This window comes from Acomys minous (assembly GCF_964271855.1).
Source record: "Acomys minous genome assembly, chromosome: 9".
Classification (NCBI taxonomy): Eukaryota; Metazoa; Chordata; class Mammalia; order Rodentia; family Muridae; genus Acomys; species Acomys minous.
In genome coordinates this window covers 85,140,337-85,167,675 of record NC_140490.1, presented here as the reverse complement: position 1 = coordinate 85,167,675, position 27,339 = coordinate 85,140,337, and the positions used below count along the sequence as shown (strand labels likewise).

Genomic DNA, 27,339 nt, shown 5'->3' with positions numbered 1-27,339 from the left:
TTTTATCTACTAAAAATGTGGTAAAGTGGAAAAGAAAGTGGTAATGTGAGGACATGTAAGACTAAATTTTTATTACTGTCTAAGACTAGAGGTAAATTACAATATCTGTATTTTGATTGTCAGAATAATTGCTATATGGAGCATGGTAGAATTTAATAAGAGTCTCTTAACATATACAAGACAAGATGTCAGGACACCACCCCTAAGTCCACTTCTAGGAAGAGTGGGTTAGCATAATTGCATGGGCTTCAATGAGTATTTTCAAAAAGTGGGATAGGGGAAGAGGGAGGGAAAGTGGGACTGGGAGGAGATGAAGGAAGGGGCTATGATTGGGATGTAAAGTGAATAAATTAATAAAACAAGAATTCAACTAAAGATGCAACTTTGAAGTTGGACTTGTAACCATAGGAGTTTTACCATGATGTCTATAGACAACCACCGTTTGAAAAAAAAAATCACTTTATGCAGCACTAGAATATGATCTTCCCTTGACATTGCAAGGTTTGTTTTACATGGCTGAAAAGAGAACTAGGTAGCATACATTAAGCAAACTTCTCAGCAAAAAAGTCCAGCCTTCTCATCTGACCTCAAGATCCCTTGAGAAAGGGGAGACAAGATAAGCAGTGACACACTTCCTCTTTTGTTAGTGCTAAGAATGTTCCAGACTGAGTGAGAAGCAAAATTCATTATCGCTAAGGTAAGTTAGCTTCTGGTTTAACAACTGACCATGGAAAATAGGAAAATTTTTTACTTTTGATTTTATGTCAGAAAAAAACGTGTTTTTAATGGAAATGTGTACAAAGAGACCCTTCTATCTATCCATGTTATCTCTCGAAGGGTGCTATCATCGCTTGGTTGAGGAATCTGTGTATTTTTCTGGTAGGAATGGACCCATGGAGTTGATTAGTACACTTATTGTATATGACTAATGGTGTGTGAAAAATCTTAAAATGAGCCATATGATATTTTTTTTTACTTGTAATACGATTATATCATCTCTCCCTTCGTTTTCCTCTCTCCAATCATCAATTCTTACGATGTACTATTACTTGCTCTATTTTCAATTAATAGCTTCTTTAATTTTATTAATTGTTGTTATATACATATATTGTTGTGGTGAATTTGTTATTATGTGCATATACTGTCTCACATACAACATTCTCAGCCTGTATAGCATTATGAAGATGCATGTTTTCAGGCCTGATGATTTGACATTAGGTAATAAATATGTGCTTTTTCTTGTAGAAGACAATTTCTTACACTTTCGGCACTTCTTATGTGCCAGTAGTTCCTTTATGTGGAGTTGAAGTCCCATGGTATTTCCCCGAGACATTAACATCTTTATTGTTGTCTTCATTCATCCCATGTTTAGACAGTCATGTTAGTGAAACTTTAACAGTGTAGCTTTTGACAATACCAGGAAACCAGTCTCACAGCACGTTGACTGATCCTCTGGATATTATAATCTTTCTTCAGTCTTTCTCTAAATGTCCCCTGAGCTTTTGTTGCCAAGAATGTTTTTGGAAACATTCCAGAACTCTGTATTTTGATTGGGTGTGGTTTTTTTTTCTGTAGTGGTATCCATCGGTCATAAAATAACATTCCCTTAATAAGGCAGGAGGACTACACTTAGCTGTGCCTATAATAAAAACAAATATTCATAAGATGCTGAGAGATTATGTTGCTTTAGTAAAGTAGTGGATGTAGGTTCTCACCCAAGTTCTACATCTTCAGTAGACCCAGGTAGTTGTCTAGGTTTCCAGTACCAGACGTGATTGTTCTCTTTTTGGGCATGTCTTAAGTCCAATTTGAGAGTTAATGGAGGTACCTCCAAAGTATGTGTCCTACTACTGTACTCTAAGGTCACAGTCTATCAAGTCTCATCTTAGTGGCCTGCTTATCCTTTCTCTGAGTGCCACCAGGCCTCCACACCAAGAGGAAGTGATCAAATATGGGTCACCAGAGTCCATGTCAGAGTCAGTCCACACTCTCCACACAGCTGTGCAGAATGTTCTGTCCATTGGCTAGATCTGAGAAGAGATTCAGTATTTATTGCATGTATTATCCCTGTTTGGTTCAGTAGTTTGAGCAGAGCCTCCTGGATCTAGATCTGCCCATCATGGTGTTCTTCTTGTAGGTTTCTAGGACTCTCTGGATCCTTCTATTTCCCATTCTCCCACACTTTTCTCACCGAAAGTCCCAATAAGATGTCCTTGCATCTATCCCAATTTCCTGGTAAGTGAAGACTTTCAGGGGACATCCCTGTTAGGTTAGTGTCCAATTATAAGTGAATATATACCATGTGTATCTTTCTGTGTCTCAGTTAACCCACTCAGGATGACCATTTTCTAGTTCCATCCATTTACCCACAGATTTCAGCATTTCCTTGGTTTTAATAGCTGAGTAGTATTCCATAGTATAAATTTACCACAGTTTATCCATTCTTCAACTGAGGGACATTTAGGTTGTTTCCAGGTTCTGGCTATTATATATAAGGCTGCTATGAACATGGTTGATCATATGTCTTTCTTCTGTGGTGGAGCATTTTCTGGGTATATTCCAAGGAGTGGAATAGCTGGGTTGTGAGGTAGCCCTATTACCAGTTTTCTGAGAAAGCACCAGATTGATTTCCAAAGTGCTTGTACAAGTTTTCACTCCCACCAGCAATGAAGGAGTGCTCCCCTTTGTCTACATCCTCGCCAGCATGTGGTGTCGCTTGAGTTTTTGATCTTAGCCATTCTGATGGGTGTAAGATGGAATCTCAGAGCTGTTTTGATTTGCATTTCTCTAATGACTAAGGATGTTGAGCATTTTAAAAAAATGCTTCTCAGCCATTCAAAATTCCTCTGTTGAGAATTCTGGTAGTTTTGAGCCCCATTTCTTAATTGGGTTATTTGGTTTGGTGGGGTTTAACTTCTTGAACTCTTTATATATATTTTGGATATTAGTCCTTTGTCAGATGTAAGCTTGGTGAAGATATTTTCCCAGTCTGTAGGCTGTCTTTTTGTTCTGTTGACAGTGTCATTTTCCTTACAAAAGCTTCTTAGCCTCATGAGGTCTCATTTATTAATTATTGACCTTAAGTCCTGGGCTGTTGGAGTTCTGTTCAGGAAGTTGTCTCCTGTGCCAATGAGGTTCAGACTCTTCCCTGCTTTTTCTTTAATTTTATACATATTGGTATGAGTGTGTAACAACTAGAGAAATAAGCTAGCAATTTAAGAGATCAAAGGGTTATATGGAAAGGATTAGAAAGAGGAAAATAAAGAGAAAAATGATGTAATTATATTATAATTTAAAAAATTAAAAACACATTAAAATAATTTTTTATGATGAGACACTTAAAGTTAAGAGATAAAGTCACCATCAGACCACTGGTGGGGTTTTCAAGATTTAAGCAGCTATATTTTAATATTTATTGAATAAATGTTTCATTTTCTAATGTGCTATGTGAGCTGAATAATGCATAAGGTAAATTACACATACACAATTACACATATCTATATACACAGAGTGACACACACCCTTATTACAAACAAAAGCAGATGTGAAAAATATATGTTAATAACATACAATCAGTAGATTAAAATGGAAACCAGTACCTGACGTAGTTTTTCCTTAGTAAGAACACTACAGCTTTTGGGGTAGAGACAGTTTTTATCAGTTAGAAAATGACCACCCATCTTAAATTAAATGTTTGCAATCTAAATACAGAATAGCTAGTGCACTAGTTTAGGGTGTCATTTAAGTGTTTGTAATTAGTAACTAATTGTTGCTGGTGAACTGAGAAAGCTGCTGAGTAAACTTAGAGGCAAGCCCAAGAGATTGAAAACTCAGGTACTCAAAGAGCAAATATCAGAACAAGATTGTGGAGATGGAACAATAACAGAAAACAACCTAGTTATAAGTTGTTTTGTTTTCCCAACTTTTAAATCGTTTTATGGTCACTATTTTTTCTTATTCCTTTTTCACTTTCCCTACCCTCCACCATATTTTCCTTTTTTAAAGAATCTCTGCTCTATTATATTGATTTATTTACTTCAAGGGCTTTATTTACTCTAAGCAATAGCTCAACAGTGGTGGCAATGGCCAGTGAGCAATCTCATTCATGAGAAGACATTCCCCCCATGGCAACCTCTGCCACTCAGGCCTCTTTTATCTATATCTGTTTATGTCTGATCTGGCCTCTAGTATATTTCTGCTCTTTGTTTTGTTATTTTTGTGCCTGATTTCTGTGTGATTAATAAGCCCACTCAGACAAAAGTGAAAGCACAGCAATGGAAGGTTGTTCTCCAAATGGAATGATTCCCAATGACGGCTCCAGCTGCTGAGATGGTCATAACTAGAACACGTATTTATTCCTGGTGGTGTGGGTCTCATCAGCTAATAAAGCACCCTCAGAGTGATTGTGAAGTGCCCAATACATGAGGCCAACATAACCATTTTCCAACAAAGGGAAATCTCGGCAGACAATTTCTCTCACAAGTCTGCAAGGCAAACAACAGGACTCTCATAAATACATATAATGTTTGCTTACAGAAATCATTAAAATAATGTTAACTATGAAGATCAAACAAAATCCAGACTGAGAACTAACCATTCTGATATCGTTTAACAGTGCGTATCAGTATGAATTTGTCATCTCACCTCTACCCTCTCATGACCTTTTTGGTTCTGTAAAAACTCAGGCATACAAGTGTCTAAAGACAATACCACTGCCAAGGTAGCTTCAAAAGCTACCATCTCATAGAAAGTTTTGTTCCCTGTTGCTTCAGGACCCCACTATCTAGGTATCTGAAGAAAATCTGAATAATACCACCTTAAAAAATAGTATGTGTCACAAAAAGGACAAGGTTTAATTTTAATCACAGACACAAATTCATAAATTCTCTAGAATAGTCAAATACATCACCAGACAAGGAATGTTAGTGAATTATCCTAGGAACGCAAATCAATGTATTTCTACCTCCTTTTTAGAAAAGGCGTGGTCTTTAATTTTTGTATTTATTGTTTCAGAATTTTCTACTTGTAGCACATAGTATACTTTGATCACATCCACCTTCCAATGACTCCTTCCAGACCCTCCCTTTCATGGACCCCCACAGACTTTATACCCTTTCTTCTGTTACACCTAATTTTTCATGGTTATAAAGAGTTGGTTCCAGAATTGGTTACACCTAATTTTCCATGTTTATAAAGGCACCCACAGTCTACCAGTGGCCACATTCCTGAAGAAAAATACCTCTCCTTCTTTACCTAGAAGGCATGAATTACATGCATAAGTGGAAGCCAGAAGAGGCTATTGGATTACTTCTCTCACTTTCAACTTTATTCTTTTGTGAAAAGATCCCAAGCCAAAGTGGGAACTTGCAATTTTGTCTAGAATAGTGGTCCGATATATAGACTTTTCTCTACCTTCCAGTGCTTGGTTTACATGCATGAGTAGCTGTCACATATTTTTAGACAAATGTTAGAAATTCCAACTCAGCTCAGCTTCTTACGGTTGCGCATGAAACACTCTTATCCAGAGTGTCATGTCCTCAGTTCCAGAATGTACACTTTTTGGAATGAAAAAAAAAACCGTGAAATTAAGAATTAAAAATAGAATATTGACTATGAATGCTGAGTTGGGACAGTTACAGAAATGAGAAAGTATTTAAAGAGTTTAAAATTCAGATATTTCAGATACTAAAAAAGAAAGCTGTAAGGTTTTATGGTAAGATATGGTGACTAAAATTAATTATAATACATTGTAAATCCCCAGGTACCTACAAAAATAGCTAATTGAAATTGTAGAATGCAGCACTCTGTGAAGCAACAAGCGCTTTTTGCGTCACACCATTTCACAATGCACTGTCATATGTAGCCAAAATGGACATGATTGCTATTGAAAACTTTAAAAGCCCATAGTGACAGTGAGTATAAGAACTTTACTATGGGGTTATCTCTGAGTGCACTAGATTTTAATTGCTAGGAGAATTAAGCTACACTGAATGCCAATTCATTTTCCAAATTTTAAATATTTTTTTCTAATTTACTCACATCACATCCTGATTGTTACACCCTTGCTCATATCCTCCCATCCCCACCCCTTACTTCTTCCCCCCTATTCCCTTGCCCTAGTTCACTGATGGGGGGTCCTCCTCCCCTAGCATCTGAACTCAGCCTATAAGATGTCATTAGGATAGCCTGCATCTTCTGCCTCCCCTGGCAAGGCTGCCCCACCAAGGCTAAGTGATTAAAACATGAGTACCAGAGTCCACATCAGAGGTTGTCCCTGCTCCCCTTATTAGGGGTTCCAAGTGGAGAGTGAGCTGCCCATCAGCTATATCTGAACAGGGTGTCTGGCTTCTTTGTGTGCATTGCCTGGGGTTGGTGCATCAGTTTGTGTAGGTCCCTCTAGGTCCAGGTTTTTTTTTTTTTTGGCTTTGATAGTCTCCTTGTGGAGCTCCTGTACTCTATGGAACCTTCTATCCCACTACTTTTCAATACAACTCTCAGTTCTCTGCCCAGAGTTTGGCTGTGGGTCTTAGAATCTGTTTTGATCCCCTGCTGGGTAGAGTCTTTCAGAGGACATCTATGTTGGGATAATATCCACTTATAAGTGAGTATATGTCATGAGTGTCTTTCTGAGTCTGGGTTACCCAACACAGGATGATCATTTTTACTTCTATCCATTTGCCTGCAAATTTCATGATTTGTTGTTTTTGATAGCTGAGTAGTATTCCACTGTGTAAATGTACTACAATTTCTGTATCCATCCTTCAGTTGAGAGACATCTAGGTTGTTTCCAGATTCTGGCTATTATGAATAAATCTGCTATGAATATAGTTGAGTAAATGTCCTCATATGGTGGAGCATCTTTCAGGCATATGCCCAGAAGTGGTATAGTTGAGTCTTGGTGTAAAGCTGTTTTCTGCTTTATGAGAAAGTGCCACATTGATTTCCAAAGTAGTTGAACAAGTTTGCACTCCCACCAGCAATAGAGGAGTGTTCTCCTTTCTCCACATCCTCACCAGCATGTGCTGTCACTTGAGTTTTTGATCTTAGCCATTTTGATGGATGTAAGATGGAATCTCAGAGTCATTTTGATTTGCACTTATCTGATGACTAAGGATGTTTAGCATTTCTTTAAGTGCTTTTCAGCTATGCAATGTTCCTCTGTTGAGAATTCTCTGATTATCTCTGTACCCCATTTTTTAATTGGGTTATTTGGCTTGTTGCTTTTTTAGTTTCTTGAGTTCTTTACATATTTTCAATATCAGCCATCTGTTGGATGTAGAGTTGGATGGTCTCCTCTGATGTGAATTCTTGGCTGTCTATTGAAGAGTTGGCATGCTTGCACCAGTCTACCATACTCTGGTAATCTTTGCTGTGTATTTAGTTTGAGATGGGTTGCCATATGCAATTACTTATGGAAAGCTGTAGATGTCATTGGGTTTTGTTTGCATTATTTATCTTCTTAGTTTTCTGACCAGCAGGAGATGATATTTCATAGGTTTGTTCATTTCAGGAACTCTCAACCAGACCTTTTGGAGAGATTCTCAAATCTATGATGGTAGAAACTGGAAATGTGGGAAGCAGGTGCCTGCTGAATGCCACAGGTAAGTGTAACATGGTTTTTTAATCTCCCTATGGCTTTGCAATTGTAATATTTCTTACCCAGAGTTGTCAATTTCTCCAGCAACAGTGTCATGTGACTATGTTATAAAATCTCTGTACAGGGTGACAAATATGGGTCCAGTTGCATTTTTTTACACATAGACATCCAGTTAGACCAGCACCATTTGTTGAAGATGCTATCCCTTTTCCATCGAATGGATTTAGCTTCTTTGTCAAAAATCAAATGACCATATGTGTGTGGATTCATATCTGGATCTTTGATTCGATTCCACTGATCAACCAGCCTGTTGCTGTGCCAGTACCATGCTGTTTTAATTACTATTGCTTTATAGTACAGTTTGAGATCAGGTATGGAGACTCCTCCAGAGCACCTTTTATTGTACAAGATTATTTTAGCTATTCTGGGTTTTTTGTTTTTCCATATGAAGTTCAGAATTGAACTTTCAATGTCTTTTAAAAATTGTGTAGGTATTTTGATAGGGATTGCATTGAATGTGTAGATTGCTTTTGGTAGGATGGCCATTTTTATTATGTTAATTCTCCCTATCCATGAGCAAGGTAGATCCTTCCATCTTCTCATGTCATCTTCAATCTCTTTCTTTAGGGTTTTGAAATTTTTTTCAAACAGGTCCTTCACTTGCTTAGTTAGAGTAACTCCTAAGTACTTTATATTGCTTGTAGCTAATGTGAAGGGTGTAGTTTTCCTAATTTCTTCCTCTGCAAGCTTGTCATTTGTGTATAGGAAGGCTACAGACTTTTTTGAGTTAATTTTGTATCCAGCCAATTTGCTGAAGGTGTTTATCAGCTGTAGGAGTTCTCTGGTGGAATTTTGAGGGTCACTTATGTAGACTATCATATCATCTGCAGGACCCAGAGGGTCCTAGAAGCCTACAAGTAGAACATTATGATAGGCAGATTTGGGCATAGGGGTCCTGCTCAAACTAAGGCACCAGCCAAGGACAATAAAGGCGGTAAACCTTAAACCCCTACCCAGATCTAGCCAATGGACGGAACACTCTCCACAGTAGAGTGGAGAGTGGGATATTACTTTCTCACATACTCTGGTGCCTCACCTTTGACCATGTCCCCTGGAGGGGGAGACCTGATGGCACTCAGAGGAAGGACAGCAGATTACCAAGAGGAGACTTGATACCCTATGAACATATAGAGGGGGAGGTAATCCCCCTCAGGAACAGTCATAGGGGAGGGGAGTAAGGGGAAAATGGGAGGGAGGGAAGAACGGGAGGATACAAGGGAGGGGATAACCATTGAGATGTAACAAGAATAAATTAATAAAAAAAAATCTCTGTACAGAATTTCCTGGGTTGAGATTCCTTGTGCAGTACCAATAGGTACCAGACAAAACAGAAATCTACAGTGAACAAAACCAAACCAAAGAGTCATCAAAAGCTGACGTTTTACACAGAGAAGCAAACTCTCAGATAAGTTCACAAATTTATGTGAAAATATACATCCATTAAAATTCAGAATAAAATAAAAGGCGATAGCAATAATAAAAGAGCCCCCAGTGTTTAAAACTATACAAAATTTTCTTCTTAGGCCTGGCATAAAAAAAAGAATGAAGTGAAAAAGTGATACACTGCACATTGCAATTAAAGACATATATTTTTTTTGTATCTCCCTTGTCTTCCCAATTTAGACCTGTTTGTTTTCTGTCATTGCTCTACTTCTGAATTTTCTTTTGATAGAATGGGGCAGAAGAGATCAGGGAGGTGACTGTGAATACTAATAACAACATTAAGCATCATGTAACAATGGTAGCCATTTTCACCTATTTGTTTTGTGGTACCATTTTTTTTAAAGTAACATCATAATCAGGACATTTTAGACACATATTTTAAAGAATCTTTACAAGTTTGGGTTTTCATTTTAATCCTCTTTTTGCATTGGGAGATGGCTCTGTGGTTAAGAACGCTGGCTTCTCTTTCCGAGGACCTGATTTTTGTTTCCAGCACCAATATATCAAGTCAGAACTACCCGTAACTCCAATTCCAGGTATTTGACACCTTCTGGCCCCTTCATACACATAGTACAGATACATATATAGAATTAAATCCTAAATCATTTTCAAAACATTTTGAGACAACATAATTTTATGTATTCCACACATGAAAGGACTGAATTATGGGCATCAACAGTTTTGTCTACTTTTTTTTTATTTTCATAAAGCTGCATGGGTCCCCGGCATTATCTCAAAATATAAATATAATTTAAGAATCATGGTGAAGGATGTGTAGAATTAGTTAGTGAAAGGATGCCAAGAAACAGGAAAAGAAAGTGGTGTTTGCTACCAATGAATGTGGAAAAAGTTGATGAGCATATATCCATAGCTTAAAACCCAACAGGAGACATAGTTTTTTCCCAAATATTTATGGTGTGCCTCCTGGCCGTTTCTTATGTGGGGTTATTAAGTCATCTGAATATATAGAAAGTCCCTTTAGGGCAGGCTAAGGTGAACCTTCCACTATTTGCTACAAATTGACCACCAGTCAGGTCTGCGCATGGAGAAGTATTTCTCAGCATGCTACAATGTCCTAGTTCTGCACATGCCTCTGTTGTGAATTTTTTTTATCTTTGTGGCAACAAAATGGTCTATACTGCCTTTGGGGTTTCTGTTATCTGGAAATGCATGGTATAAAGAAGGAGGACACTTGGCTCTCATGACATCTATGAAATAATGTGTGAGGCTTTTTCTAGCAACTATAGGGTATGAGGTCAGTGCTTTTCTACTTTTCACTTGGATTTCTGAGAATGTCAATATCAGTGCAGGTTAGATGTCCCCTGTAAACACTATTCCAGTCACCCACATGTAGCGCTTGAGTACAAGGAATATGTTAAATTTGAGTGATGATGTAGCACATTTTTTGAAACATGTATTAGATCAGAGACTCAATGCACACAAAATAATGTAGTATATTTAAAATAATCAGTTATAGCAATATGTGTTTTTCTAATTACACATGCTTATGCAATAGAATGCTAATTTTTAAAGCCTTGTGGACTATATTAAAATATATTATTTAAATCAACTTCACCTTCTTGTGAAACCCTATACTCTTTGCAGGGCAAACATGTGGGTTCTTGTACAGCACATTAACAACATTAGGTTCCCTACCATTTCTTTATGGAGAGGAGGTTTCACAGGGTATATATGTTGCCTTTTTCTAAAAGATATGTAAGAAATAATGATTGTTGTGTTAGTAATGAAACTCTTTGGTGGCATATTTTCCCCTTAGTTGACTGTGTTCCTGTAAGTAAGACCTCACAGATGCTCCTGGAAATAATCTCAGTTAAACTCCTATTTTCACCAAGGAGTACTAAAAACACTCCTTTGAATTGTTATTAGATTCTTGTCCTAGTTTTCCTTGTGTTGCTTTGATAAAAGATAAACACCATGACTAAAAGCAAGTTGGGGAGGAAACATTTATGTCAATTTACCATATATGAAGAGAAATCAATGTAAAAACTTAAATCATGAAATAAAGCACAGATGATGAAGCAATGCTTCTTATTGGCTTGCTTTTCATGGCTGGTTGAGCCTGCTTTCTTTCTTTCTTTCTTTCTTTCTTTCTTTCTTTCTTTCTTTTTTTTAACTTTTTTTCCTTTTTTATTAATTTATTCTTGTTACATCTCAATGGTTATCCCATCCCTTGTATCCTCCCATTCTTCCCTCCCTCCCATTTTCCCCTTATTCCCCTCCCCTATGACTGTTCCTGAGGGGGATTATCTCCCCCTCTATATGCTCATAGGGTATCAAGTCTCTTCTTGGTAACCTGCTGTCCTTCCTCTGAGTGCCACCAGGTCTCCCCCTCCAGGGGACATGGTCAAAGGTGAGGCACCAGAGTATGTGAGAAAGTAATATCCCACTCTCCACTCTAGTGGAGAATGTTCTGACCATTGGCTAGATCTGGGTAGGGGTTTAAAGTTTTACAGCCTCCTTGGAATATACCCAGAAGATGCTCCAGCACACAACAAGAAAATTTGCTCAACCATGTTCATAGCAGCCTTATTCATAATAGCCAGAATATGGAAGCAGCCTAAGTGTCCATCAATAGAAGAATGGATAAAGAAACTGTGGTACATATACACAATGAAATACTATTCAGCTATTAAAAACAAGGAAGTCCCGAAATTTGTGGATAAATGGATTGAGCTAGAAATGATCATAATGAGTGAGTTAACCTAGAAGCAGAAAGACTCAAATGGTATATACTCACTTATATCTGAATATTAGCCCAAGGGGCATGTCCCACGAAAGCCTTCACTTACCAGGAAACTGAGACAGAGGGGAGGACATTCTATTGGGACTCTAGATGAGAGAAGCATGGGAGAATGGCAAAGTAGAAGGATCCAGAGGGTCCTAGAAGCCTACAAGTAGAACATTATGATAGGCATATTTGGGCCCAGGGGTCCTACTCAAACTAAGGCACCAGCCAAGGACAATACAGGCCATAAAACTGCTTTCTTTTTTTAATGTATATTTTATTAATTTATTCATATCACATCTCAATGGTTATCCCCTCCTTTGTATCCTCCCATTCCTCCCTCCCTTCCATTTTCCCCTTACTCCCCTCCCCTATGACTGTGATTGAGGGGGACCTCCTCCCCCTGTATACGCTCATAGGGTATCAAGTCTCTTCTTGGTAACCTGCTATCCTTCCTCTGAGTGCCACCAGGCCTCTCCATCCAGGAGACATGGTCAAATATGGGGCACCAGAGTTCGTATGAAAGCCAGTCCCCACTCTCCACACAACTGTGGAGAATGTCCTGTATATCGGCTAGATCTGAGTAGGGGTTTGAAGTTTACTGCATGTATTGTCCTTTCAGCTTGCTTTCTTATAAAACTCTGGACAACCTTCCTAGGGAGTGGCTCTGCCCATTATGTTCTGGATCCTCCCACATCTATCACTAATCAGGAAACTATCTCACAGTTTTGCCTACTGGCCAGCCTGATGGACTAATTTATCAGCAAAGATTCCCATTCCCAAGCTATATCATATTTGTATTGAGTTGACATAAATCAACCAGGGTACTTTCTCTTCTGAGAATAAAAAGAGACTCAATCAGAAAAGTCAGCCAACACATGCATTATATATAAATATTAGATTTATAATCCTACACAATGTGGGTTTAGAGGCCTGATCTGGTAAAAGGGACCACTGAATACAGAATGGAGGTTGTGGGTGTGGCATTTGTGTGCAGGCCTTGGAGGAACAGTTGACTTCACTGCTGGGGTCACAGTTATGATAGGATGTATGTTTTACTCTTCAGTATTTTCAGGCTCCTTACAATCCACCATGATAACTGCAGTGAACTAGTATGCATAAGTATAGGTGTCTCATTCATATGGCAAACAAAGCCTATAAAACATTAAAGAGAGCTAGAACTCCAAAGGAACCCAACTAGAGCATTTCCTCTTCTTTCTCTTTCAGCTCTTGGTGTCCTGCTGGTCTGGTTGATATTACAAATGCAGAATATTTCAGGTGAGTCTATTCATGGATAAGTTCAAGAGAAACGATAGTGTGATATGGTCTGTTATTCTCTGAAAGTAAAGTGTTCACTAGTACCTGTAAAACTTTTTATGATTTTTATATCCTAAGCACAACTGCCCTATTTCTAACATCTTCATAATAATTGTTTATATCACTACATAGCTGAGTAATTATACATATGATTACATTTGACACTCGTGATCTCATGATGAAGAATACACTATAACTATAAAGAAGACAAAAATCCACATAAGATTCTTGGTTCTCCAAAGGAGGAGCTGGGTCCAAATCACAGAACTGTCAGACACCAGCTTCTGCTCTTTTCCCTAACCTTTGTAATTGCTGGTGTTGTGATGCACATTTTGAACTCAGGTCATCACACAAATCAAACTTATGTTAACCATACACACATTTACAAGTGAGACATCTCCCCAACTCCTGAAGCTGAATCTTAATCTTTTATATACTCATTCCTGTCAATTATTGATTTAATGAGCCATTCCTGATAGGAAGGCATTTCTAACTTGTCCTCTGGTGTGCAATAAAGTCTTGGCCAGTGAAAATTCCCAGACAAAATTATCATAATGCCTCCCAAGTGAAATTTCACAGTTTGGATAATAGATATTTGTGGAAGAATGTGGATATGGAAAGACATCTTAAGCATTTTACTCAGCAGTGGGGTGGATACAAAAAGAGATCTTTCAAAGAACATGAGAAGATGCCTGAATGTGTTCTGTTCCCCGCAGCTTCGTGCCCCCAGTGTAATGAAAATGCCATCTGCTTCAACAGTACCCACTGTGTTTGTAAAGATGGATTCTGGACAGGGCCTAAAAGTGGAATGATAATTGAGCCCCATGTGAAATGTGAAGGTAAAAAAAAAAAAAAGTCTGCCCTCATATACACTCTTTTGTGATTAACACCATGGGCAACCTGGTGAGTAAACGGATCCTTCATCTTACAGTTCGAGGTGGCATTCTATTACAGACAGAAGTCAGGGCATGAACTCAAGGCAGCAAACTGGAGACGGAGACTAAATCAGAAACCTTGGAGGAGTGCTGCTTACTGGCTTGTTCTTGAAAGCTTACTCAGTCTGGTTACTTGAAGAATAACGTTCTCCATAGTCTCAGATACTTAACTGCTTGGCTCTCAGTTGGTGAAAATGTTTGAGAAGGATTAAGAGGTGTGGGCTTGTTGAGGAATGTAGGCCAATGAGCATAGGCTATGAGGTTTTAAAAGCCCACATCTCCATCTCCCCAGTTAGCACTGTCTTTACTTTCTGCCTGGGGACCATATGAGGCATAATCTCTTAGCTACTGCCCCAGCACCATGCATGCATGTATGCTGACATGCCTCCTGCCCAGAATTAAATGCTTTCTTTTTCATATGTTGTTTTTGTCATAGTGTCTCTTTACAACAATAGAACAGTCTTGTGGCAGCAGCACTTTTCCAATGAGGGTTCCTATTTCAAAATGACGCTTCCTTGTGCTAAGTTGACAAAAAAAAACCTAAGTGCCACAGTTTTAGTTTTATCTTTACAAAAAAGTCATAATAACCCTCATCAAACATTGAAAAGTTGAGTAGATCTCATAGATCCTTAGAAGAAGCACTGATAAAATAAAAATATTAATCAAGTGTACTTCTGTAATATTCTTTGGACAAACAGGCATCATGTGGTTCTTTGGCTCAAGGAATCTTTGATCTATGTGCGTATTTATTAGTTTCATTTCTGTTGTAACAAAATACCCTGAAACAAACAACTTAGTGGAACAAAGTTTTGTCTGCACACAATAGCAGCTTACAGTCTATCACTGCAGGGAAATCAAGGTGGGAGAAATGTTACATTATCCACCCACAGCCACAGTCATGAACAGAGACAGAATGAATAAACGCAAATGGAATAGGTATGAGAAGATGAGGAGAGAATGGGAGGGTGCAACTGGGAGGAGAGGAGGGAGCTCAAAATGATTAGGTTGTAAAATGAATTAAAAAAAAAATCTCCCTTGTCTCTTGCAGTCTCAACTCGCCCCTCCCCCCCGCCCTCCCCCCCCCCCCCCGCGTGGGAGTACTGGTCTACTCGGCCTCTGGGGAGAGGGAGGGGAAGGGGCGACCCCCACCTCCCCATCAGGGCGGGGAGCAGCGAAGGCTCCAGCAAGTGGGGCGCGGACAGGACTGGGCCCCCAACGCCGAGGAAGGAATGATAAACAGATAGACAGAATCAACAATATTCAAATGACATAATAAAAATAGCTATTGAGGGAGAAATGTCATTTGTCATACTGATTTAGCCTAACTTTGAACAAAAGATATTGTTTTATAAATTTACAAATAAAGTCAGGCAGGAGAGACTCTAGAGGCAGGAGAAAGGTACAGCCTTAGGAAAAAAAAAACAACAAGTAATTTCTCTTGATTTTCAGATGTTAATGAGTGTCTCTTGGAGAAATCGGTGTGCAAAGATACGTCATACTGTAAAAATAAAATTGGCAGTTATATATGCAGATGTATAGTAGGATATCCTTTATTAAACTGGATAGCTCGTGTTTTTCATATTGATCATCCCGATTGTTATGGTAAGTTTATTCATGTATTTTTTTAATTATGCAAAAGGAGAGGTGGGTTGGTAGACCTTGGGACAGCTATGCTACTGTTTGTCAAAATACTAGTTATTTTTGTATTTTCACCCCTCATCCCTTTGTTATATTTGATCTTTTCCAATGCAATGACACCTAATTCATGGAACCAAATGGTATTCCAAATAGACACCTTCCAAATTAGTTTCCAATTCAGGTCTTTTCCCTTGATTTCCAAAAGAATAGCTGTTAAATTTTCAGAACTTCACAGCATCTTTATTTTTGCACTGATAGCAAATTCAGTTCATATGCCAATATGTACTCACAGTAAACTCCATGAGCTTACACTAAAACTCCTAGATCTTCCCTCATGTGCAACTTCCTTTTACAGCAATGACAAGTCAACTTTTCAAGATCAGGGTTACATTTTATTGCTCGGGCCATGTACAAAATCACACACTAATTGATGCTGTATGAAGATGTAGTGCTTCCATTTACACATTGATTTTAGTACAAAATTTATTTAAAAAAAAAGATTATTTCACTTTTTTTCATGCAGTAATGTTTGATGTTTTCCTTCCCCCTCACTCCTTCAGGTCATTTCCTCTTTTTTACCTACTGAACTTCAAATTCTCTCTATCTCTTCTCTGTCTCTGTCTCTGTCTCTGTCTCTGTCTCTGTCTCTGTCTCTGTCTCTGTCTCTCTCTCTCTTTCTCTCTCTCTCCAAAACTAATAAAACAGAACAAAACCCAAGAATACAAAATATACACAAACCACACAAATGAAACAAAAATCTCTCTCACACAAAATTTTGTAGCCTGCTTTCTATACTAGAACATAGTTGTGATATGAATTGATATTCCTTGTAGGAATCAATTGTATAGAGCTTCGTGGATAGTGTTGGGAATTTATGTCTATTGCACTGTTTTAGTACTGGTATCCTCTTTTTGACAAAAGAATTTTGACATGAGTTTAAGATAAACTGGGTTATCTATAAACAGGAATAACAAAAGAACCTACTACACTCCCTACACTTTGCTAAATGACATGTTATCCAAGAATTTAGTAGAATAAAACATGAAATGAATCTACTTTTCTACAATGTCTATGATTAGAGATCTAGGCTTGGGTTAGTGGCTATATCTTCATCTGAGTCTCTTGTATTCAATCAAGATCATTCTTAAAGATAAAGTTTCATCTGGACCCTGAAACTGAGGCAGGGCCTGCTACTATGATTACTCACACAGCTGCTGACAAAACAGTTTGGTATTTGCTTTGTTTTTAATGTCTTTGTTTTTAGGCACGGTATTGATAGGTAACCCAGTTTACCCTGGAATTTATGACTCTTCTCCACAACATCATATTCAGATTCAAGCATTCTTCAACATGTCTGGCCTTATTTCATAAAATGATTTTCTTTTAGACGGGAAATACTGTAAACTAATGTGCTTGGTTTTTCATTAGCATATACCCAGGTGCCGTTATACTCTGTTTAGTTTTGAGCAGCTACTCAAATGATACTTTTCTTTTTTTCATATTTTATTTAGTTTTAATCTATGTGCATTGGTGTGAAAGTGTCAGATCTTGGAGTTACAGACAGTTGTGAGCTGCCATGTCGGGTGCTGGGAATTGAACCTGGGTCCTTTGGAAGAGCAGGCAGTGCTCTTAACCACTGAGCCATCTCTCCAGCCACTCAAATACTACTTTTCACTTAATTCTTGAACTGGCAGATTCTCTGTGGTGTAAATTTTCCTTGGGAAATGAGCAAACGTCTATTTACTTGAGATAGGGCACAAATGGCAGGCAAGAGAAATGACAGTACGCATGTAGCCCCTACTGCAATTATTCGGGGGCCCACATCATGTTCATGCTTCACAACTGTTACATGTGTGTAGGGGGTCTTTGGTTGGTGGTTCAGTTTCTTTGATTCCCTTATGGGCCCAGGCTAGTTTACTCTGTAGGTTCTCTTGTGATATCCTTGACCCCCTCCAAATCTCTCAATCCTTTCTCTCAGTCTTCCAAAACACTCTCCAACCTTGGCTTTAGGACTCTGATGTTTCCATCAGCTGCTGGACAAAGATTTCCAGAAGACAGCTATGCTAGGCTCCTGTCTGCAAGCATAGTAGAGTATCATTCTGTTAATGTCAGGGGTTTGCTCTCTCCAGCAGGGAATGTTTCAATTCAGATGAGATAGCTTCACAGCAACAGTACTGTTTTTCTTATATGATCTTAATACAGTAAAAGCATCTCTTAGACCACACAGAGAAAATACACCAAGGTAGTAGCAGGTCTTGGGATTAAGAAAAGATTTAGCGAGAGGTAGGAAATGACACGAGAGAAAACTAGCCGGGAATATGAACGAGGACCATTTGCAAATGTGCTATAAGAAAAGTAACTCAAAAATTTAGGTGCTGAGTACATTTCCAGATTTTAAAGATACGTTTACTTATATTGAGTATTTATTATGAAAACACATCCTTGAGAACTTATTTGAGAATACATTTTTATCACGTTTTCTCCTCTCCCAATTTCCTTTTGATTCTTTACTCTCTTACCTGTGCAACTATATGTTCTTTTTCCTTCTGAGAAATACCCTAATCAAGCAAATAAACAGCAACAAAGGTAACTTTAATAACAAAAAAGGGCTTTAAAGCAATCAGAGAATGATCTAACCTGAGGGTGATGAAAGCTAACCAGATGTTGCCTTTCCCATACCTTACTTCAATATAATTTTTTTCTAGTGAAGTACAAGGATGAAATAGGATCAAAGTCATGTATGTTGGTGAGTAGAACAATGTCTTGGTTTGGGAACCATCTAGTCTGTCTTGCTGTGTAATTCTCTCCCTTAAGTACTACATCGGCTCCCTACGGATTTTTACAGTAGACTACTTCCTATCCACAGTCTACTTAGTCCTTTGTTCCATGTACATCTGGATGTATGTGAGTAGAAGTTTTGTCGTCATGAGAATAAACTCCAATAATATGCTCATGGAAACAGAGAGACTCTAGGGTGCATAGATGATACTTCAGCTGTTGGGCAAAGACTTGTATTAGATATCAAAATGCATCGCTCATCCAAATAGTATACTGACTAATACTGTTGGCTTCTGGAACCAGTCAGCAAAAACTTACTCACATGCCTTCTTCCTCAAGGTTTGATAAGAATCCAAATAATTAATGATTATTTGTTTGAAAGGGTGTACTTAGTGAATGTAAAACGAAAGAGGACATTGCAAAACAGGCTACCATATTTCTTCACCAAGTGGAACTCCACATATTGAATGAAGCCTCACCAAGAAAGGGTGAAAATTCTACATGGGATATAGGTAAGAAATACCAAGTTGACTTATTACAATGCCATAACAGAAAGTAGGACCAAGTACACTCATGGCTTATGAAGGATAGAAGCTATTATTTCCCAAGATTTAAGGCTTAATATATGAACATCCTGCATGAATAGCAATCTCTACTCACAAGAAAGAACCAGGTATGGGCTAATCATATTTAATCACTATTATAGAATACATGATCATATCCACTTCAAGTATAAAATATTTGTTTTAGCTGGTGTGGGAGGTACTGGGTCACAGTTTTACTTTTGGCTTTGTTGACAATGAGTCCATGTACAGTGAGACAAAATATCATGGGTCTACCAAATAGTGAACATAAGAGAGATAGTGCAAAGAATATGATATTAGTTTCAAAGGTAAAGCAAGAATAGCTTGCCTCCTACCACTCAGTCCACCCCCTAGTTTCTAGAATCATACAGAAATACCATCAATGTGTGAATCAAGGTATAGATAAATACATTGATGATGTTAGAGGCCTCAAAAAGAATCCCCAAAGCCTTAGGTCATAAGGCCCATGATACCTGGTAGACGTTACATAACCCCTCTTGTCCCAAGTATATACAGCACAGGGATATTTTTTTTTAGAAGAGGCCCAGGAGAAGGATGCATAATACCCTTTGTATTCTTACATAGGCTACTGTTGACATACCTCAAACTCCTATTTTGTCACCCAAGGCAACTGATTAATTTAACTCTCAAGGTCTAATCAATTACCCCTCAACAGCCAGAAAACTGAGGACAAAACCTTCAGCACTTGGGCTTCATTAAGAGGCATTTCATAGTCAAAGGACGAATGGTTAGTGAATAAATAACCCTCTAAAGTGATTCCTACTTTGTCAGATGGTGAAAAGTATATAAAATAATACTCCCAAATAAAGGAATTATACAGCACTCAAGGAAGTTTATGGTGATGATGATGATGATGATGTGACAGAGCTCATTTTTTTTTTTAGTGTATGAAACTAAGAGGTGCAACAAGACGACGCTTCTTGAAGCTGGAAATAACACAATGAAGGTTGACTGTGCTGGTGTTTTCAAAGGAAACAAGAGTAGAGGTGATATGCTTGAGATAAATATCGCCTCCTGTCAGAGAGATAGGGCCAAGGGGCTTGTACTCACTGTTTCCAAGGGGTAGGGCTAAGGGGCGTGTACTCACTGTTTCCAAGATAGGGCCAAGGGGCGTGTACTCACTGTTTCCAAGGGGTAGGGCCAAGGGGCGTGTACTCACTGTTTCCAAGGGGTAGGGCCAAGGGGCGTGTACTCACTGTTTCCAAGGGGTAGGGACTCTTAGGAATAGTTGAAAGAAGATCTTCTTTGCGATGTCAGGTATGCCAGGAAATGAACTTGAGGGCTTCTCATAGGGACAATATGTTTCGCAATACACAGTAAAGCAATAACAGAATTGTACATCTATGTTTTTCTGAGCAAGAACAAGCTTGGCACATTTCATAGTGTGCTCTGCCGTACTAACACTCAGTGGTGCTAGGCAACCATTTGCCTTGACCACCATTGCTTTTGTGATTTGGTTTATGAACGCTTTTTAAAATGCGGCTACTCCTTTGCCCTCTATCTTCGAAAACTCATATTTTTTATTTTTATTTTTTGAAGTCCATTGTCAATCATTTTATTTATTTATTTCATGACTTTCATGATTTCTATTTTTTATATTTATTTTTTACATATACATTTATATCATTACACATATATGCAATAAAGTACCTACAGCAAGAAGAACTATTAAACAATCAGGAATTATATAAATGTAATATTCATAGTGTTTTATTCTGTATTTGTATTTGTACCCTGAATGCAAGTGATCTCATGTAATCTTGGAAGCCTGCTTTCTTATAGAGCCCTGAATAACCACACCAGGAATGCTACCACCCATCATGAGCTGGGCCCTTCCACCTTAATCACTCATTAAGAAAATGCCCTACAGGCTTGCCTATAGTTCATTCTTATGGAGGCATTTTATCAACGGAGACTCCTTCCTTTATAATGACTCTAGCTTGTGTCAAGTTGACATAAAACTAGGAGGAGCACTGTATGAGTGTGTGTGTGTGTGTGTGTGTGTGTGTGTAAATATACATGTGCAGACATGTGTGTGTGTGTGTGTGTGTGTGAAATTCAATGCCTAACACCTTTTATAGTATGTCATATATGGAATTTAAGGGATTTCCATAGGTAACTTTAATAAATACATTATGTTTACTTCATGGCCCTCATGTAAGACATTGGTGTACCACATGTAAAACATTCTATAATCTCTAGTATGATTTCTTTTATTTTCTCAGATGAGACTTCAGTTGCTCTTATAGCCTATAAGTCCCTTGGGAATCGTCTAAATGGAACCTTTTTTAGAAACAGAGAAGGCATTCAAGAAGTGAAATTGAACTCTCTTATTGTTGGTGGTGCCATCCGTTCAGAAATCAAACCTGTCCTTTCTGAACCTGTCCTCCTGACTTTACAAAATACTCAGGTGAGCTTATTCTCAAAGTGTCATTTAAAACCAATTTTAAGATTTATTTTTATGTCATATGCTTGGGTGTTTTGCCTGTGTGGACAGCTATGCATCTGGATATCAGAACAGTTATAGGACAGAATGTGGTTGGTGGGTGTGGACACTTGGTTCTCTGTAAGAGCAGTTGTTCAACTAAGTGCTGAGAGATCACCCCCTCTGTGAAGTGTTTAGTGGTTCTAATAAAAATTTTAAAGGGGGTGAAATCTAACTGTGATTATTGAAAAGTTAGAGAAATTACAAAAATGTTGAAAAATTTCAATCTTATGTAACTACACTACTGTTAGGATCTGTATTTTTATATGAAAAGCCAATCAATTATGGTTCAACAAGGGGGCCTTTACCTTCTGCTGTGAATGGATTCTGTTAAGAAAACAATGTTTTCAGTTGTGCCCCTAGGTTTAAATGTGTACTCCAGAGCCAGTGGTCACACAGATGATCCTATTTAAGTTCAGTGGTCAGTTAACATAAAATAAGAGACATTAATGTTGGCAAAAAAATTAGGGAAAGCTAGGGTTAGTTGAGCTTCAAGTGAGATTAAAGGGAGTGAGGTGATAAACTAATAAAAATACACTACATTTGTATGGAATTTTGAAGAGCACATTTAACATGTTAAAGAATATTTTGAATTTCAAGTGTGTGTGTTGATGAGAATGTTAAAAAAAAGGAGGAATCATTGCACATTATACTTGAGAATATCCATTAGTCTAGCCATTACAGAAAACAATATAGAACGGATCAAAATGAGAAACCAAACTGTAATGAGATCCATTGATCACCTTACTGCGTGGCATCCAAAGGATGGAAAAGTTTTGAAAAGATACTGTACTCCCATGATCACAAACAGCCAAGGAGTAGGGGAAATACCTACATCCATCAAGGCCAGGATATGAAAATAAAATGTGAAAAATATAATAATATATTTTATCATTTTGGGTTATATAATATCCAACACATGTATACAAGTAACATTATATATAGGCTTAGCAGGGCATAAATTTGAAATAGAACAAGGAGGGGAAAATGGGAGTGTTTGCAGGGAGGAAAGGGAAAAGTGATGTATAAGCCAGGCCTCTTTGCAAGAACAGAAAATTTAAAATGACAGAAAGCAGTCACCAGGTGTCATCATTAGAGTGACATCATATTTAAACTCTCTGTGGCAATCCCTGATGCACCACCGTGATGCCCAGGGAATACAGGGAGACCTGGAAGTCCAACTACTTCTTTAAGATCATCCAATTATTGCATTAACATTGCATGATTACCCAGAATTGTTCATTGTGGGAGCAGGCGATGTGGACTCCCAGCAAAGGCAGCAGATCCACATGCCCCTATGAGGAGAGGCCATGTTGCTGATGGACAAGAGAATACGATGATGCACAAGGCCATCAGTGGCCACCTAGAAAACAACTTAGCTCTGGAGAAGCTGCTGCCTCATATCCGGTGGAATGTGGCTTTGTGTTCACCAAGGAGGACCCCACAGAGATTATGGACATGCTGCTCATCAATAAGGTGCCAGCTTCTGCTGACGCTGGAGCCATCGGCCCATGTGAGGTCACTGTGCCAGATCAGAATATGGGTCTGGGGCCTGAGAAGACCTCATTCTTCCAGGCTTTGAGCATCACCATTAAAATCTCCTGAAGAACCACCACTAAAATTCTGAGTGATGTGCAGCTGATGAAAACTGGTGACAAAGTAGGAGCCAGAGAAGCCACGCTGCTAAACGTGCTGAACATCTCCCCCTTCTTTTTGGCCTGCTCGCCCAACAGGTCTTTGACAGTGGCAGCATTTATAACCCTGGAGCGCTGGACACCACAGAACAGAATCTGCACTCTCCTTCCGAGAGGGTGTTAGAAGTATTGCCAGCATTTGTCTGCAGATTGGTTACCCAACTGTTGCCTCGGTGCGACACTGTATCATCAATGGATACCAATTGGTCCTGACTACACCTGCCCGATTGCTGAGAAGGTCAAGTCCTTTTGGCTCATCCGTCTGCATTTGAGGCTGCAGCCACCATTGCTGCTCTTTGCATCTCCAGCCAAGGCTGAAGCCAGGGGAGGAGTCAGAAGAATCAGATGAGGATGTAGGGTTTTGTCTTTGACTAATCACCTCTCCAAGCAAGCAATTCATCTAGCTTAGTTTGAGAAACACGGAAATAAAGGATTACTTCCCCTTTTGAAGAAATGACAGAAAGTCTAAGGATCAAGGAGTTGATTAATTAATTGTTCAGTCTACGAGACTGGATGGTTCAGCAGTCCCATTCTGTGCTGAAGTCCCAGTGATGTCATAGAAAGCAGCAAGGCTTCAGTCTACATTGTAATCCAGTGAAGGAATGTCTTACCATCAGGAGTGCAACTTGCCAGAACAAGTGAGAGCAACAAGACAAAACGGAGTAGCTTCCTTCTTTAATGCCTATTCTATGAGGGCTGCCACAAGAAGACGTGGCTCATCTTCTGGTAGATTTTCAGATCTCAAATAATGCGACCAAAAAGAATCCCCCACATGCATGTCCAAGTGCTTTGGCTCTAGTTAACTGAAGATGTAGTAACCACAGTGGAAATGATGTAATTAAATATATATTTCAAAAAAAAGTAGTAATAAAAACAGAAAAAAAAGATAATCTTGCATGTCAGTGCCTCAACCTGAAGGCTAAGTTGAATAAATCATTCATGAGCACGCTCATACTGGAAGGTAAAACAATTGAATTCATACGTTTGTATAATAGGGCCTGCTTGAGACTGTGGGGGAAAAAGAGGGACATGTGATCCACAGAGTACAAACTTTAAGTTATAATACGACATTTTGGAGACTTAATGTGACAGCAGTGATAAGAGTGGATTTTAGGTTTTGATTAGCATAAATTAATTATGCATGGTAACGGATTAATGATGACATCTTACACATTTACAAAATTGTCTAGACCATATTTATGCCACTAAGTTAATGTGTTTAGTTCTCCTACTGTATCATACATTCCCTGGGAAGACGAGAACAAACATTTATTCTCCCCAGATATGTAACTCACAGCAAAGCAAAGTAACCATACAACCAAATGCTAATTTAGTGAAACAATGAACTTGTTAGGGTAAAGGCAAGGGGCTGTTCACAGAAGCACAGATGTCTATAAGAGAAATTATTACCTGAAGGACAAGTTCAGCATGGCTGAGGTTCCATGAGACCTCGAACCCTAGAAGTCTCTACATGTCTTACAGGCAGCTGTAAAAGTCGAAGTGCCTCCTTTCCTCAGCCATTCTCACAGCTTTTATAACCTCCAGGAGGGATGGAATCTTGTGAATCAGAAATTTCTTGAGACTTTCGAGTTGTTTACTTTCTGAATCTCAAGAGTGGAATGTTTCACATCAGAAGATATTTGTATAACACATACCCACTCTATCTCTTTTTATACATTAAATTTTTTTTATTTTTTATTTTTATTTTTATTTTAAAAATTTTTTATTTGTATATGAGTGCTTTATCTGCCAAAGAAGGCATAAAATCACACTATGGATGGTTGTGAGCCACCATGTGGTTTTTGGGAATTAAACTCAGGACCTCTGGAAGAGCAGGTGGTACTCTTAACCGCTGAGCCATCTCTCCAGCTCCCTATCAATTAAAATTTAATTATCTTACTTCCCTCTTTCTCTTTCCTCCTCCCAGTGCCTTCTCATGAAAACCACCTCTTTCTCAAATATCTGCTATTTTTCTTTAATTGCTATTGTTGCATACATATATTTCAAAGATATTAGATCTCCAAGATTATCACTAAACACAAAATGAGAGGTGATGGATATACTTATTAGCTTGACTCTAATAATCCAAAAATTCGGTATACTTCTATGGGTATATCCCACAACATTTTTATTTGTAAATGGCCTCTCAAGAGAGATAGGATTAAAGTACTAAGTCATCTGTAAACTTCCACAAATGAATTTTTTTTTATCATGCTGAAACCTAAATAGAGAACGGGGTCATGGGCATTGTTGAGCATACTGAGAGACTCAGGTAGGAAAGAGGAACATTCCTCTTTCAGCAGAAGCCTGGAGCAGAAAGCAGACCCTTGACAGATTTCTTCAAACAGTCGTCTCTCACCACAATATGTCATTGGTTTCTTCAGTGGAAAGAACCTGGTAGGTCAGTTCTGAGTCAACACCCAGGGCACTGATATATGGATAGAAATAGAGGATACATGATGAAACAAAAATCTCCATTAGATAGGAGGATGTGAAATATCCCTACACGTGTTTTCTTAGTCAAGTGTGTGTTAGATTAATTTAGGTGGGGAAGTTGCAATGTGGGGGTACAGAAATGGCAGAGGAATCCGGAAGAGCAAAGGGTTGAGAGAGAAGAGAGGGAAAGACAACTACTGAATCACACATTGCTAGCTAATGTCACATATCCTGACTGAAGATAAATAGAAGTTAAAATAATGAAGCAAAAACCATATCCTTTCATATTGTCTTCTTTGCAGCCTGTTGACTCAAGAGCAGAACACATCTGTGTCCATTGGGAAGACACAGATGAAGGAGGCAGCTGGTCCACCAAGGGCTGCTCTCGCGTACACGCCAATGGCTCCTATACCATTTGCAAGTGTGTTCACCTGTCCAGCTTTGCTGTGCTCATGGCTCTATCCCTTGAGGTATCAAGTCTTTCATATTCTAAGCATGAAAGTGCCATTTATACGTCTCCGTACAAATTTTCCAGGAATAAGGAGTTAATTTGCTACAGGGTTAATGAGAGATAATGCTCCCCCCCCCAAATTTCATAAAAACAGAATGAGTGCAGTTTTGTTGCCACCTGTGTTAACACACTGATGTTCTGTTGAACGACTGCTCATCAAGATTGATCCAACTTCTCTGACTGGCTAGGAATGTGTCCCCTTCCTTCCTCACGCTTGCATGCTTCCTGGATGCTTCCTGAAGCTACATGTGTGGCCTATGATGTCAACTCTTCATGAAGGGAGAGGGCCATAATTTTGTTAAATGTTGTGTTAATTACTTTACTGCTACTGTCATAAAATACCATGGCTGCGTGTTATCGAAAGAAGAAGGCTCATTTGGACACCTGGTTCATAAGGTACATTGTTTATCATGGCATAGAAAGTGTGGCATCACAAGCAGAAGCAAGAAGCTGAGAGATCTTATTTTGTTCATCTGCAGGTAGCAGAGAAGGAACAGGAGGGGGAATAATTATAAAGTCTCAAAGCCTTCCCAGAGTAACATACACCCTCTTGAAAGAATTGTACTTCCTAGAAGTACTATAACCTCTTCAGAGTACACTGCCACCTGGGGATCAATGTTGAAATACACAAATCCATAGTACACTTCACTTCTGAAAACCCAGAAAGGCACATAGGTAGCTTTACTCTTATGAAGATTTGCCAGACAAACTCTCTAGAAATACCAGGAACAGACTGTAGAGATTAAATGGGAACAGTATGGGTGGCAACAAACAGTGCATTTACAAGGTTATTACCACTTTGGTTATATAGGGCTTATACCACCCACAGAAGGTTCTTGGGATCAGTACTGAACACATAGTTCTGAGTCACTGTAACTGAAGAGTGGAGGATCTTGGGTATGACACACAACCTTTGTTCATTAATTTTATTTCAAGTGTGTCCAGTGGTACCATTGTAGTAAAAGAAAAACAAAATCTTAAATCAGGTAATTTTAATAATACATTGGAGGAAACATTAGTTAAGTGGATTAACCAAAGCTGGAGACATACTGACTATTCCATAAGTGTGTGTGGAGTAAACATGACTCAGCAAG

At 38.6% G+C, this 27,339-nt stretch overlaps 1 protein-coding gene across 1 annotated transcript in view; it reads left to right on the top strand.

The window, feature by feature from the left end:
* Window positions 1-657: 657 nt before the first annotated feature.
* Window positions 658-27,339, top strand: part of ADGRE3 (adhesion G protein-coupled receptor E3) — a 47,761-nt gene continuing 21,079 nt past the window's right edge. The window contains exons 1-10 of the mRNA XM_084794818.1: window positions 658-697; window positions 7,511-7,601; window positions 13,074-13,124; window positions 13,880-14,002; window positions 15,548-15,700; window positions 18,442-18,482; window positions 18,897-19,026; window positions 20,004-20,105; window positions 21,345-21,529; window positions 26,037-26,204. Of these exons, the coding sequence (XP_084650944.1) occupies window positions 7,550-7,601; window positions 13,074-13,124; window positions 13,880-14,002; window positions 15,548-15,700; window positions 18,442-18,482; window positions 18,897-19,026; window positions 20,004-20,105; window positions 21,345-21,529; window positions 26,037-26,204 (1,005 nt within the window). The 5' untranslated portion in view covers window positions 658-697; window positions 7,511-7,549. The remainder of the gene's footprint in view (window positions 698-7,510; window positions 7,602-13,073; window positions 13,125-13,879; window positions 14,003-15,547; window positions 15,701-18,441; window positions 18,483-18,896; window positions 19,027-20,003; window positions 20,106-21,344; window positions 21,530-26,036; window positions 26,205-27,339) is intronic.